We start from the raw sequence: 15,599 nt of genomic DNA on the forward strand, positions 1-15,599 counted from the left end.
CTGATGAAGCTTCCATTCTTCATTCATTTCCAAATGCCTTGGATAATGATACCCTTCTTGAGCGCCTTAATAAATCTTTAAATAGTTTCTCAAATGATAAAATTTCATCTATTTCTCTGAATGAACTAAGATCCAAATTTCGCCTGTTAGAGATTGACCATAGATCTAGTTTATGCTTAGCCAACCGATTTAAGCGTATCTCTCTTAATTCTAAAGAGAAAATCAATGAGCTAAGAACCAAAATTATCGGTCTCATAGATGATAAGGATCGCATCTCTGATCAAGGTGCTAAGGCTTTGGAGAAATTCCAAGAGACCCTTCTTGAAGTTCAACTTGAACTAGATGAAGCTAACTGCAAGAATACCGAGCTCTGCGAAAGAGAAAACCAAATTCGTTCTCATCTCCTTATAAATAATGAGGATGAATTCGCTTGGGCTGCGAAAAATCTTAGATGATTCCAGAAAAGATTTAGGTATAAATGTTAGTCTCCAAGTTGAGCATACAACCTTGATTAGAGATATGATTTCTGACATAGAAGGTTATTAACTGTTCTTCTTCACTAATTTTTTGTTTCTTATGAATTTTCATCAAGTTATTAATTGATTTCCTTTTTCTCGCGAAAGAATTAAGGAACTTGAAGATGAAAAAGAGGAACTCGCAAAGAATCTTTCTTCTCGCAACGATAAGTATTCTAGATTAAAGAATCAAATCAAGAATCTTTCTTCTCGCAACGATGCTATGCATTTTCGCAATCAAACTATTCAAATGGTTTGTGATGACCATAGTATTACTCATTCTGATTATCCTTGTCTCTTGGAGGAGATCCCAAAGAACATTCCTAGTCTGACTATTTCTGATAGTGAAGCTGATGATGAAGAATCTGATGGTGGAAGAAGGGAACAAGTCTGATGAATATGATGAAGGATCAACTAAGAAGTAGTATTTGTTTCTTTCTTTAATGTTCTGTAATATTTGTACATTTATTCCTCCTTTCTGTATATTTGCGAATTCTTTTGGTTCTCCATATTCCTTAATATATGAGTTTCTTTCATTTTGACCTGCATTCATTAAAACAATTCTTCCTTGCAATATGGTTAAACAATATAATCATTAATTTTTAATTTTTGCGTAAATCTATCATGTGGAGACAAATAACATTTTTTAATTTTATTCATTCCCATACTTGCCTCTGTTATTTGTATCCAAATGGGAGATTTTGCAGATTTTTCTTATTTTGTGCCTCAACTTCGCAGTTGTTTATGTATAATTTCGCAATCATATGCAAAGTGAATTTTTATTCTTTTCAAAATCTCATCCATGTGTGGTCTTATTTTTCCTTCCTAGTTAAAGAACTTATTATGCCACCTCTTTTCTTTGCGACAAAATCGCAGGACGTCCTTGCACTTTCATGCAAAAACCCATTGATCTTGCCTTAACTTTTCTCTTTTGTATTATGGCCTCTTCAGGAATGTTGCGACAACATAACAGGCCTAAATATTCTTGCGAAAATAAAGCCCCATTATATTGTTGTCTTGCGACGAAATCGCAGGACGTCTTCGCACTTTCATGCGAAAACCTATTGATCTCGTCTTATCTTTTTCTTTAGTATTATTGCCTCTTCAGAATTGTTGCACAAATATGACAAGCCTTAATACCCTTGCGAGTAAAAATCCTCATGACATTTGCGTCTTAAGACACTTATCAGCTCCCTAATGGAGGGTGCCGCCCTTATCTCCCCCTGGTTTCCCCTTCAAGGATGCGTACTTCTACCATACAAGGTTAGCTCCTCCCATCCAGTCTTAACAACAACCAGTTGTTTTCGCAGCCTCTTATCCCTTTTACCTATAGGGTTTATGGTTACGAGACTGCACCCTAAGTGGGGTTTTCTTCGGGCCGAGTGCAGTATAAGCCAAGACTTGTCAAGAATGGCAAGGTACGCCAGACGCCCTGGCACTCTTGACTCAACCGTGTACCTCGGCGCCTTGATCAGATTCTGCACTCCTTGGGAGAGTCCTTATTACCTTAGTCGCCCAACCTAAGTCATATGCTTAAGCTGAGAATCCAAGGTGCCTCTCCCGGATGGGCTTTATTGACCCCAAATCTCCATGACTCAGGTTCCGGTGGCGGTGTAGCCTTTCCCTGAGCCATGCAACAGGTACCCCCTTATATGACGTACTTTAGGTCTTACATTTGCCTCTTGCGAAATTGTATTCGCGAACTAGGGTGTACGCCATAAAGGTTCGCCCCTTTCTCTTTTGTCATTGTTCTCTGATTGTCTTTGTAGAATTCATTATCTCTGCGAGATTCTGCACATCATCATTGTATTTGCATTTCGCAATCTCAATTTTGTCATTCAATAAAATGTTTTTGAGAATTTTATTTATTGCGAGAGTGTCGCAACAAATCAATCATTCATACATTACCTTTGCTATCCTCTGCTTCTTTGTTATTTTCTGCTACTTTCCTTGGTAGTGGTATGTTCACCATTTTTTATTCTGAGCTAGCATTAGTTTCGCAACATCTCTTCTTCTTTTCTTTCGATTGCATCCACCATCAACCTCTCACTTCTTTGTGTCTCTTTGATTTTGTGTCGCCAATTTTCCTTCTTGTTTGCTCTTCCTTCGCAGGATTCTACCTCAGTTTCGTAACACCTCTTTCCTTCAACCCAATCTCCCTTTATGATTCCTACACCGCTGGGGTGAGGGAATTTGATGCACTGGTGGAAAGTTGAAGCTACACCTAGAATCCCATGTAGCCAAGGTCGACCAATTAATGCATTGTAGGGTGATTCTACATCAACGACACATAATAGGATTTCAGAAGATATTCCCTTCAACGGAATTCGCATAGTAGCCTCCCCTTTAGGATTGTTGGCAGTACTATTAAAACCATATATCTTATATGTTGATGGTATAATATCATCATCTCTTCCTCCCATAGTTTTATAAGTATGATAAAATAAGATGTTCATAGAGCTTCCAGTATCGATTAGAACCCTATTAATTCCCATGAATCTTCAGCTTCATCATCCTCATCTTCTTTCGGTTTTGGATTAATTTCTAATTTTACTACCAATGGATTATCATGTACCTCTTCACCTTCGGGGATTTCTTCTGCGGTAAAAGAAATAATCTGTTTCTGCCATTCCTTTAGTGGCGAGATTTTCGCAATATTCATAATTTCTCTTCCATCATTATCTCTTGCGAACACTCTACTCAAAACATTGTCATGAAAATCTTCAATTATCTTGTATGAATGTACGATAGAGTGACAGAATAGATTCTTTGCTTTTGCACCAACTTCTATGAAGAATGTTTCCTTCTTTTTCATCGTGTTTACTTTGTGATGCTTTGGTGGTGGTGGCAATGGTTGATATTGTGGGTTCCCTACCAAAAAGTGGTTTAGTTTTCCTTGATCAATCATTCTCAGAATAATTCTTTTTACATTTCTGCAATCATTTGTAGTATGTCCATGAAAATGATGATAATAACAAAACTCATGACTTCTGTGGTTTGGAAGTGGTTCCGTTCCCATGTTCCATGGTGTTGGTATATTCTCCATCAAAATTATAGCTTTCCATATTTTCTCCACACTTGCATTTAGAGGTGGCATCTTGATTTCTTCCCATACCACCTTGTGACCTCCTTGTCCTCTATTATAGTTTTGTCTTTGACCTCCATAAGTTTCTTGCGGCTGATCGAGTCTTTAAATTTTGTTATTTCCACCACAATTGTAGAAATTTATTTCTTCTTCATACTCCTCTTGATATCGGCTTCCCATAGCTACCAATTCCTGTTGATTGTTTCCCGTCACCTTTTCTTTTTGTACTTGCGAAGTGCTCCCCACTGTGTTTATTAGTTTGGGTAATAAGCTTGCATTCGCTGTTTGTGAACTGGTGTTCGCAACCGGATATGATTCCATTTCATTTTTCCTTTCCTCTAGAGCAATATATTCTTCCTGAAGTTCTCGCAATTCAGTCATTGTGATTGTATTCTTGACTCTGAAAATTTGGATATACAATAGGTTGGTTGCAAACATAGCATTGATAAATGATAAGATAAGATATCTCTCATCTACACGGCCAGCCATTTCGCTCCACATAGTCCTCCATCTTTCAGTTAGGTTCTTCAAACTTTCGCCAATTCTTTGTTTTAATCCAAACACGTCTTCAATACCAGGTCGCGAAGAATTATTACTTATATATGCCCCCAGGAATGTAGTCTGCAAATGATTTAAGGATGTTATTGTATTCTTTGGTAGACCTTCGAACCATTTTAACGCGTCCCCTGTTAAGTTGGATGCGAAAAACTTGCATAATACATCATCATGATTTTCCCATTGCAACATGCACCTCACGTAGGCTTTAATGTGTTGAATTGCACAAGTTTTTCCATCAAAAATGCTAGTTAATGCGGGAAAATTGCATTTCGGTGGTATTCCTCCTAGTTGTACTTCCCTTGTAAATGGAGTTTTCGCAGCTTTTTTTATAGCTTCATCCAATTGTCTTCTGCCTACTTCTCCTCTATTATTTAGCATTCCTCTCATTTCTTTTAATTCTTTTAAGATTTGTTTATTTACACCTGAATTTTGATCCATTAGTCTTTTTAATTTCGCCTCCCTTCTTCTGCGTTCATATCTTTCTTCTCTCGCGAAATTTTGCATTTTTTCTTCATCATCTTCATCTCGTCTTCTTCTGCGATTCTCTTCCTCATCTCTATCTTGAATTCGCATATGATGATATCTCTCATTTTCCCCTCCATGATTTTGTTCATTTCTCATCAATTCCATTCGTTGTCTTTCAGCCATTCTTTGTACTCTATCATACTCTTCATTGATGTTACCCTTATTCTGATTTTGTGTTCGTCTTCTTTCTCGATTGTCATGATTGTTCTGGCGAATTGTTTACTGAAGATCTTGTTCTTCCATTTCCGCTCTCAATCTTTCACGTTCGCAAATTAAACGTGCTTGTTCAGCATAATGTCTTTCAATTCTTCTTCGATTGTTTGTTGATTTCTTTGATCTTCTCTCTCATGTAAAATTCTCCTTCCTTCCTCTCGATTCCCTTCGCCATCTTGATTATTTTGTCCCTGACATTGTCCATTCTCTTGATTTCTATCATTCTGCCTATCATCAAAAGTTTAATTTTATGGAACGTAACGATCATCAGTCCTTTCTCTATTTTCGCGATGTTCTTCATCAGGATTTGATATTTCTTCTTGAACGTTATTTCCGGCATTAATTGTGGGTGAGTTTTGCCTCATCTCTCTTCTAGTCGATCTTGAATATGATTTTATAATACTTCTCGATCTTCTACTCTGTGGTCTCATATTTTCCATCCTCAATTCGTGATTTTTCCTTGTTAAATTCGCACGCTCTTCTGCCTCAACTCTTCTTTCTTCATGTATTCGTCGTCTCAACGTTTCTAACGCTCCAATTTCCTCATCTCCACGAATTATTCCTTCATCTGCTTCTTGATTTCTCTCTACTTGTCTATGGTTTCTGGTTTGATGTTCTTCTTCTACTTCTTCTGCTGAATTTGATTGCCAAGTGTGTACACGATCACCCTATCATAATCTGTATTCCTTCTTTGTACTAGTGTTTGTTGAACTGGTGTTTGAATTTGATTTTCTATATTATTTCTCATTCTAGTAGATTCTCCCATTTCACTTCTTTCACTTCCAGCAATTCTCTTGCTTCTTCTAACAGTAGTTGGTTATTCTGATGTATTTCTTCTTCTAGCCATTTCTTCAATATTAATGAATTGCAAGAGATTATGTAAAATTCATAATCAATCACTCCAAATCTTCACAAATCTCAATATTAATCTTCAATTTTTTCTAGAATAATCTTCAATCTTCAATCACCCCTCCTTGTTTCTAGCGCCATTATGTAGTTGCAGGAAATCCAATATTACACCCCTCACAAGATTTCATTAACATTCAACTCATTTTAGATTAACAATCTTAATTTTATTGATGAATCTTTGAACAATCTTACAAGAAAAGATAAAGGAATCAAGAATAACCACTGCTCTAGATTTTCTCTCTCCTATACTTGTTTCTCAATCAAAAAAGATCTCTCCCCTTTTCTTTACAACTGAATGACTATTTATAGGAAATACATAATGGATGACAGCTAATCTGTCCTTTATTTTCGGATATGGTTTACGACATTCTCGCAACCTTACAAATATCAATCTCGCAAACTTCCTTATTTTCGCAGGATCGTCACACTTTTCTCATGATTTGGTTGATGTCGTTTATTATGTCGTTTCTGAAATTGTTTTGCGACACTGTCGTGTTGTGTTGTTAATAATTTCGCTAAGACATTATTGTTACGAGATTCTGATCCTACACTACTGTATATTGAAGGAAACTATAGCTATGATATTTCTAGAAATCAATATTCCTTAACAACTCTTTTTTCCTTGTTTGTTTTTATTTAAATTATTTCAATGCAAGAAATAAATATTCATAAAGTTTAAGCATACAAGCATCCAACTCAGCCAATTAGCCCATACAAAGTTTTAACACCTAAAATATCGTCTGAGCCTAGTTGCCTCTTGGCCACCCCAAGTCCGATAAACGGAAACATGATCGCACCCCTATCAGAAGTATGTTTCAACCCTAAAATATGTCCAATTTCATGAACAATAATTGATTCTAAATCGATCTCATCTGATGCTGGGCCAGTACCCCAATTTTCAGTTGCGTCTAAATGAAGTCTTCCATCTTTGGGTGCAAAAGCATGAGCCAACGTTTTCAAAGGTCCATCAAACGGTATGCCATCACCATGAGCACCTGTACGGAAGCCAATAAAGATATCAGCATGTTCAACTACACCGACCTCCTTGAAGTGAAAAGGAATCACAGCTGCCCATGTTGCGAAAGCTCGTGCACAAACAGAACTTAGGGTCTCATAATCTATGTTAGTTTGAGAGCCATCGGTGGTGAATTTGTAAGTAAGGTTATATTTGGAAGGTGGCCATTTATGTCCCCCACCATAAAACTTGAAGTTTACGTTCCCGCGTCCTCCGTTATAGTGATTCCATTTCATGGAACTTTTCCCGTTTCTATCGATATCTGGCACTCCGCATCTAGGTAACATCATTTGTTGTAGAGTTTGAGTGTCTAACATACCAGTGACTTCCAAATTGTAATTCAGTTGATAAGCCTTGATCTCTGACTCTAAAACATCATCGAACTCATCATTGTTTTCATGCTCCCGATGATAATTACTAATATTAGCCACCACATTAGCATACCCAAATCTTTCGAGATAATTTTTGATTTCATGCAAACCTTTTATGGTCTGACCTTTACGAGACCCCTCTAGATGTTTTAAAGATAAAGCAGGTTGCGGTAATTTTCTAGATAAAGTTGGGTTCGGCAGTAAGTCTAGTAGGAAGACAATAAGAAAAACAAATACCAGATGGAAAAGAAAAGTTGATACAGGACTCTTCATCATGAGCACAAGCAATACTTATACTAGAAATTATTGAGAGGTAGTGGAGTTTTGGGTTAGCGTGGTTGTGTGATTGATAATTGATAAGACAGATTGCACCAAATATATATAATCGAACTCTTAATAACAAAGACTTATAAGGTATGAGATCTCCAATTAATTCCCACAGATTCTATTTATTATCGTTGAATTTTTAAACTTACTTTCCCTTTATTTTTTAAATTACATTATCTATATGTCTGCTTTTTTAAGGTTAAAAATTCTCAATATTGGAATGATTCTTTAAACTTCCCTGATCCCAAAGCAGTAATGATACACTCATCCCGGGCTGGTCCCGCGATGTGTCCCGACAACAGAAGAAAATGGAATTCCTTTATGGCTCGGCGGTTTGTAGGGGTGGATTAAGTGTGGGTCCTACCTCCTCTCTCACATTCCCACTTTCGGGATGACCCGCGGAATCCAATTCGCGAGAGATAAATTATTGGTTGGCTTCCTGCTTTGTCAGATATTTACAAGGTAACCTGTTGTAGGGGCGGAAGGAATTATTAGAGGAGCTGAACCTAATAGGGCAAAAAAGTTCAATACATGGTAATTTCAAGTGCCCCTTATCCAAAAAAAAATGAAAATGACTAATTAACCCTTACATAGTTTAGTGTTGATAATTTAGTTTAGTGTTGGTAATCTAGTTTAGTGTTGGTGATTAAATTTCACTTCAATTAACTCTAAATCAAAACAAAATCAGATTTTAGAGTTTAAAAAAAAAAGGAAAAAAATTTAGAGATGGTAAAGATGTTTTAACCCAAAGTGAAGGTCAATCTCAATCAATTGAAGAAATCAACCAACAAACTGAAGAACCAGTGTCTGAGAATGACCAGGTATACTTCTAAATTAGTCCCAACTAGTTTTTTGTTACTCAAAGTTATCTAAAGTACATAAAAAAATCAATTTTGTTTTACATTTTCAGAGCTAATTACGGTTGGAATTTTGCTCATAACCAACCGTAAATCATAGTTACGGTTCGTAAAAGATGAACTACCAACTGTAACTGGTTAAATTTGGGGAAAACCCAATCGTAAAACCAGTTACGGTTGGTAACCAAATGCTCGAGACGAACCGTAAATACTGTTACGGTTGGTAACCATAATTGGTGACCTTTCTGAACTCTGGGTTCCAGGGTTATTTACGGTTCGTAATTCTGGTATCGACATCAACCGTAAGTTCACTTATAGTTGAAAAATAAAAAATGTAACTGAAAAGAATTCTCAGATATAAGAACATACGGTTGGTAATTGAACTATTACCAATCGTAACAATATCAAAATCTCCAGTTACGGTTCGTAATTGAGTTAAAATCAACCGTAACTCGCACAAACCCGGAAATTTGAATTTCAATTTTCATCTAAAACCCTAATTTTTGATAGAATTAAACTTAAATCGAACAAAATAAACTAAACCCTAACTCAGTTTTTCAAAACATACCTCATATAAGTCATGACATTTGATTAATTTTCGAATCGCCGATTCGTCGAAGATGATGGAATTTTCAGTTTTAATGGAGGTTACGGTTGATGGGAGAAGAAGAAAGAAAACATATTTTCAATTTAGCTTTGATTTAGGTTAAAAAATGGGGAGGGTAATCTAGACAATTTACAATACCATTTGGACACCCCCTAACCAACTATATAGACATTATTATCATGGTTCAGCCCCTTTAATAATTCCTTCCGCCCCTATAACATGTTACTTTACAAGACAGTTCTTAAGAATATGGTAACTTTTTTAATTACTTTATGTTTTCATTATTGTCCATCTTTTGAATGATTTCTTAGTTTGTGTTTAATGACATCTAATTTCATGGAATTAACCATTTCTTCATGGAAATTACATGTTTTACATTAGTAAAGAGTGTGGTCCCATGAGATTAAGTGTAATTACGTTTGCTTTTGTATGTTTGGTTGCCCAAATCCCTAGAATCACGTTTTTTACGGGAATCAATTTTTCAGCAAATCTTTCATATAAAGTCCGATCCCTTCCTTAAGATTTGTTGGGAAATTTATCAAGGGATTTATAGACCCACTTTTTTAACTTTAATTTTAAAATTCTGAGTGTAGCACCAAACAGTATATGAAAGTTAAAACAAGATAATTTTATGAATCCTAATAATTTTAAATGAGCTACCAAACACATAAGGATTTACATGAATCACAGAATTTATACTCCCATGGGATTATAAATCCTCAAAATCGTGAATTCTGTAAATAAATCCACCATCAATTCCACGAAATTTCATGCGGAGTTTTTTTTTTTTTGCCCACGCTAGAAACTGTATCTACAGAATATGATCTCCAAGGAATTTTATTTTTTCCCTAGTATCAAACAAAACCTTAATTTCATTAAAAAAAATTCTCCTAAAACATAATTTCGTCATTTAACCATTTTTTGTTAGTAAATAACTTGGTGTTGGCGAGTTTCCAACTCATGTCATTAGTATTGTTACCCAATAACTTTACCACTAAATATAGGAGACAAGTGGGATATGTAGACCCCACTTGATTTTTTTTTTTATCCTAGAGCGAAACTGGTGGGGTTTTTTTTTTGGAAATTTTCGTGTATTACATGGGGTCAAATTTGATGGTATGGTTGGTATTTTTATCCTTTTAAGGAGTCAAATAAGTAAAATTTGCATCTCAAACACCCAACTGCACCTTTACCTGTTATCCCCTCCGCTTCTATTGATGTTGATCCTTTTCTTGCTAGTAAGGATTTAGTTCTTCGTCGTATTAAAAGTTTCCCCAAAGGTACTTCCTGTGATAGGGACGGTTTGCATGCTCAACATCTTCTTGATGCGCTCAGTGAGTCAGTTGAGTTATTGCAGACGAACTACTTACTTCTATCACTGAAGTGGTGAATCTTTTGCTTGATGGTCGTTGTCCATCAGCATCTTGGTTTCCGGGGTCCCTCGTTTCTACAACGAACATTATGAAAATGTTCCGCCAAAAGATGGGTACGACATGTCTTGATCAAGTAAACATATTTCTACAGAATGAGATATTAATTAAAAGTTTTAGAAAGAAAGAATAAGATTAAAGGTGTGAATTTGGAGATGGAAAGAATTGAATTTGTAGGGTAAGAAATTAGAACTGTCGGATATTTATCCGTTGGAGGTCAAAGTAGCAGCGAGCGGCTTCACCTAGACCGCCTCACATAAATTACCACCGACTATAAAATAACGTCTCTTGCAATCTTATAAGTACACCATAATTTTCATTCTCAACCCAACAAACAGAAATCATTCTCGGCCAACACCATCCACCATGTTTTCTAAAAGCAAAGGGAAACAAATATTATGTGTCGAAGAAAAAGAATTTACTACACTGCGAGCACTGTGGAGATGGAGATCACGAATTCAAACATTGTTCACAGAGAAGCATTCTATGCTCAAAGCCCGGTTACAGAACTTTTATGCATTTCTACACTACTACAAAAGAAAATGCATACGGAAAGCACTTTCTGGAAATGTCCTACATGTTTTTTGGTGGAGGATACTAATTAAAGTGTAAGAACCAATTGGTTCACTATTTTTTTTTATATTTTGGGTTATGTTATGTTTATGTAATTAATGAAAATTTCTTTGCACTCACACTATTGGTATCATAACTAAATTGATAATCTCTTATAATAAAAGAATATTATACATTGGATTGAAGCAACTACAATAGATTAAAAAAATACAAAATATTAAAAAAAATTTACTATATAACCGTCAATTAACGTTCTCATTCAATTGCCCCGGTAGCGGAGAATCTAGGACGATAAAGGGGTTGAATCTGTTGAACTCTCTAAGTATGTTGAAACATGCTTGGTAGGCTGAAGATCTGCGGTGAGATACTCCCCACATCGCTACTGTTCTTGGTTCCACTTTATCCACGCCTTTACCATTCAATTTACTACGGTGATTGTGCACTAGTAGACCTAGGAATTGCGATATTTCCCGACTAATTATACTAAAACGATGCGACAACCCTTCAGCCTCACAATTAAACAGGTTTCCTGTTTCTATGATGAATAATCTAAAACATTTCTCCATAAAGTATGAATTGACACGCCTTAATTATCATTGATAATATCATTTGTTTGAAGAACATAGGCTCTACAAATGGTTAAATCCTCTTCAAGAGTATATTTTAGACCGCGAACTCTGAGAGACACTGGAATACATTTCAAATGATTTTCGAGTGATATTTAGACGTAAGGGTGTAAATTTTGAGTTCAAATGAATCGCATTTATAGGAAACTCAAAGAGAGCCGTTGACGATTGGATTTGTAGTTGTTAAGGTTAAAACGGACAGTTGACGGCAGCTGATGATCCGTGTGGTTTGAGAAAAGACGCACGCATGATCAATAACCTCAATGGGCAAACCATTAAGTTTTTCCGTCTTCCATTCAATTTTCCTCTTTTGTTGAGTCCTTAGTGGAATCAAAATGAAAAAATTAAAAATATGTCGAACCCATAAGAATTGCACTCATAACGTTACCTCTAATGATATTACTGTAAACTGGAGGGCCAAATTCTTTGACCCTCTCAAATGTGTTTCCTTCCTCTTGTCCTTTAATTTGGGTCCTCTGGACATCATTCTGCTTTGGTTTGTTAGTTTGTTGCAATTCTTCAGCCTCTGCCCTTTTGCAGAGTTTTTTAATCAATATTATTTTTGCTGACAAAAAGGAAAATACATATTTAGGAGAAGCAACCTATGTTTAAACAGTATATGACCCAAAAAAGGAAAACCAGCAGATATTGTGCTCATTGATTGGAATCATTATATTGAAGGAAAATACAGCTATGATATTTCTAGAAATCAATATTCCTTAACATCTCTTTTTTCCTTCTTTTTATTATTTAAATTATTCCAATGCAAGAAATAAATATTCATAAAGTTTAAGCATACATAGTTAGAGAGCATCCAACTCAGCCAATTAGCCCATACAAAGTTTTAACACCGATAATATCGTCCGAGCCTAGTTGCCTCTTAGCCACCCCTAGTCCGATATGCGGAAACATGACAGCACTCCCATCAGAACTATGTTCCAACCCTAAAATATGTCCAATTTCATGAACAGTAATTGATTCTAAATCAATCTCATCTGATGCTGGGCCAGTACCCCAATTCTCAGTTGCGTCATAATGTAGGAACGATTTTTGTGGGGATCATGGTTTTTTTTTTGGGATCATGGTTCTATTACGCCACCTACCCTATAGTTATAAGGGTGTCACAAAGCATTAAAATGACTAACCTACCCTTAACCTAATTTAATTTAAAACCAACCAATAACCACCTATATATATATATAACCACCACCTCCTCCCATCACCACCTCCCACCATCGCCGATTACCACCACCACCACCTCCGATTATCACCATCACCAACCACGGATTACCACCACCACCACCGCCGATTATCACCACCACCAACCACCGATTACCACCACCACCACTATATATATATAGCTTAATTTAAAACATTAACAAAGATATTCTCACAAACCCATTACTTGTCATTCGTTTTTGGTTGAATAAATGAGAATTAATCATTAAAATGAGTTGAAAATGGAAGTTGTAGAGAGGTTTAATGGAGGATTTTTTTTCAGAGAAAAGTTCGGTTATCAAGAATTAATTTTTTCTTAACCGAACTCAGAGTTTGGTTGATTCGCAAAAAAATACTTTTAAACGAACTCCTTGTATTAGAACAACACAAGTCCATAAGTTCGGTTCCTTCGCAAAATAAAGATATCACTGAACTTTAGTTTACGAAAATAATGAGAAGTCCACAAGTTCGGTTCGTTCGCAAAAATGTTAAATTTTCTTTGTAACCGAACTCTACCTTTTAAACTTCGTAACCGAACTCTACCTAATTCGCCAAGAAATAAATTTCGTAGTAACCGAACGTTTGCTTAATTGCATATATGCATATATAAGCCCAGTTCGGTTGATTCGCAAAACATGTTGAAGTTTGCGAACCAACCGAACTTCTAACACTAGGTTACTTTTAACCTGCAGTTCGGTTTGGAACTTGGTTGCGTTGAAGTTTGCGAACTAACCGAACACACAAGATGTACCCAAATAAATTGTTAAGTTCAAAGTTCGGTTACTTGTCATTTTATCCTAGGTAACCGAACATTACACTGTACGACCAAAACCTCCATTAACGAGCGAGTTCGGTAACCTGCGTGTTTGGAAAACGTAACCGAACTACACTTTCAGGTGTGTTCGGTTACATGTTCTTGACATATGGTAACCGAACTGGCCCAAATACACATAAAAAATTTCATTTTTTTTGAAAGTTTGGAGCAATTCAACCAACATTATCTAAGTTTGAAGCTTACCTGGGTACCCAAATACCCTTCTTCCGGTTGTGGTTGGTAAAATCCATCGTTTTTCATGTTTTCCTTCTTCATTTTCTCTAACTTTACTCTCATTAATTATCTTTAACTTAATCATCTCACTGATCATTACACTAACTATTATTAACACTAACTAATCATCACCCAAAATTAATCAGGAGGATAATTTAGGTATTAATATAAATATCTAGATAAGGGGTGACCTAGATTTACTTCTAATGTCTTTACCCAAAATAAAACCACGGTCCCCGAAAAATCGTTCTAATGTAGTCTTCCATCTGTTGGTGCAAAAGCATGAGCCCAGATATTCAACGGTCCATCGAAGGGTTTACCATCACCATGATCACCTGTTCGAAAGCCAATATAGATATCAGCATGTTCAACTCCACCAACCTCCTTGAAGTGAAAAGGAATCACAGCTGCCCATGTTGCAAAAGCTCGTGCACAAACAGAACTTAGGTTCCCATAATCTATGTTAGTTAGAGAGCCATCGCTGGTGAATTTGTAAGTAAGGTTATGTTTGGAAGGTGGCCATTTACGTTTCCCATTAAAAAACTTGAAGTTACGTTCCCGCGTCCTCCATTATACTGATTCCATTTCATGGAACTTTTCCCATTCTCATCGATATCTGGCACTCCACATCTAGGCAACATCATTTGTTGTAGAGTTTGAGTGTCTAACATTCCAGTGACTTCCAAATTGTAATTCAGTTGATAAGCCTTGATCTCTGACTCTAAAACATCATCGAACTCATCATTGTTTTCATGCTCCCGATGATAATTACTAATATTAGCCACCACATTAGCATACCCAAATCTTTCGAGATAATTTTTGATTTCATGCAAACCTTTTACGGTCTGACCTTTACGAGAACCCTCTAGATGTTTTAAAGATAAAGCAGGTTTCGGTTCTTTTCTGGATAAAGTTGGGGTCGGGAGCATGGCTAGGAGGAAGATAATAAGAAAGAAAAATACCAGATGAAAAAAAAAATTCTATATAGGACTCTTCATTATGAGCATAAGCATTATTACAGGAAGTATGTATTACTATAACTTGTCAATATGGAGGAGTTTTGGGTTATGGTTGTGTGATCGATTAGTAATCTTAGAATGCTCATGGAACAGGAAGACAAGGTGCATCACATATATATAAGCCAACTCTTAAAACCAAGGCTTATACAAGGTATGAGATCTCCAATTGATGCTAGTTATTATCATTGAATTTTTATAATATTATTTAAATATATTCTTCTTTAAGGTTAAAATTTTCCTACTCTAGGATATTGGAATGGTTAAAATTATATTATTTAAATATGTTCTTCTTTAAGGTTAAAATTTTCCTACTCTAGGATATTGGAATGATTCTTTGAACTTCCCCGATGGGAGGAAGGTGGTTGGCTTCCTGCTTGACAGATTTTTACAAGACAGGTTTTTAGAATATGATTCATATGGTAAATTTTTAAGTTGAATTTCATTATAATGTCCATATATGTTGGGTGATTTCTTAGTTTCCTTAGATTTATTCTTCTCAAACATAGTTTCGTTACTTAAATCATTTTTCTTATCGGCAAGTAACTTGATACTCGCGAGTTTTCGGCTCAGGTAGTCAGTATCATTACGCAATAAGTTTATCATCCAATGAGGAAGACATATGGAGACAAGTAACGAAGAGTAATGAGATCATCAGATAAATAATCAACCAATCAAAAGAATATGTGAAATATACACTGGTTAG

At 35.9% G+C, this 15,599-nt stretch overlaps 2 protein-coding genes across 2 annotated transcripts; both read right to left on the bottom strand.

Moving 5' to 3' along the window:
• Positions 1-6,438: 6,438 nt before the first annotated feature.
• LOC113317187 (metalloendoproteinase 5-MMP-like) lies at positions 6,439-7,520 on the bottom strand. Its single transcript, XM_026565317.1, has one exon. The coding sequence runs from the start codon at positions 7,465-7,467 to the stop codon at positions 6,502-6,504; it is 966 nt and encodes a 321-aa protein (XP_026421102.1). The 5' UTR covers positions 7,468-7,520; the 3' UTR covers positions 6,439-6,501.
• Positions 7,521-12,430: 4,910 nt separating this feature from the next.
• On the bottom strand, positions 12,431-14,806 carry LOC113316547 (metalloendoproteinase 1-like). Its single transcript, XM_026564707.1, has 4 exons — positions 14,663-14,806; positions 14,454-14,632; positions 14,132-14,358; positions 12,431-12,648 (listed from the first exon to the last, which is right to left on the bottom strand). Exons 1-4 carry the CDS (start codon positions 14,804-14,806, stop codon positions 12,431-12,433), a joined length of 768 nt encoding a protein of 255 aa, XP_026420492.1.
• Between the last annotated feature and the right edge of the window lie 793 nt (positions 14,807-15,599).

Source organism: Papaver somniferum, chromosome 10 (genome assembly GCF_003573695.1).
Source record: "Papaver somniferum cultivar HN1 chromosome 10, ASM357369v1, whole genome shotgun sequence".
Lineage (NCBI taxonomy): Eukaryota > Viridiplantae > Streptophyta > Magnoliopsida > Ranunculales > Papaveraceae > Papaver > Papaver somniferum.

Coding starts and splice junctions, on each gene's coding strand:
- LOC113316547 (XM_026564707.1), bottom strand. CDS start 14,806: ATGCTCCCGACCCCAACTTTATCCAGAAAAGAACCGAAACCTGCTTTA. Junction 14,633..14,662: donor GATTTGGGTATGCTAATGTG/GTGGCTAATATT, acceptor TATCATCGGGAG/CATGAAAACAATGATGAGTT. Junction 14,359..14,453: donor AGTTCCATGAAATGGAATCA/GTATAATGGAGG, acceptor CAAATTCACCAG/CGATGGCTCTCTAACTAACA.
- LOC113317187 (XM_026565317.1), bottom strand. CDS start 7,467: ATGATGAAGAGTCCTGTATCAACTTTTCTTTTCCATCTGGTATTTGTT.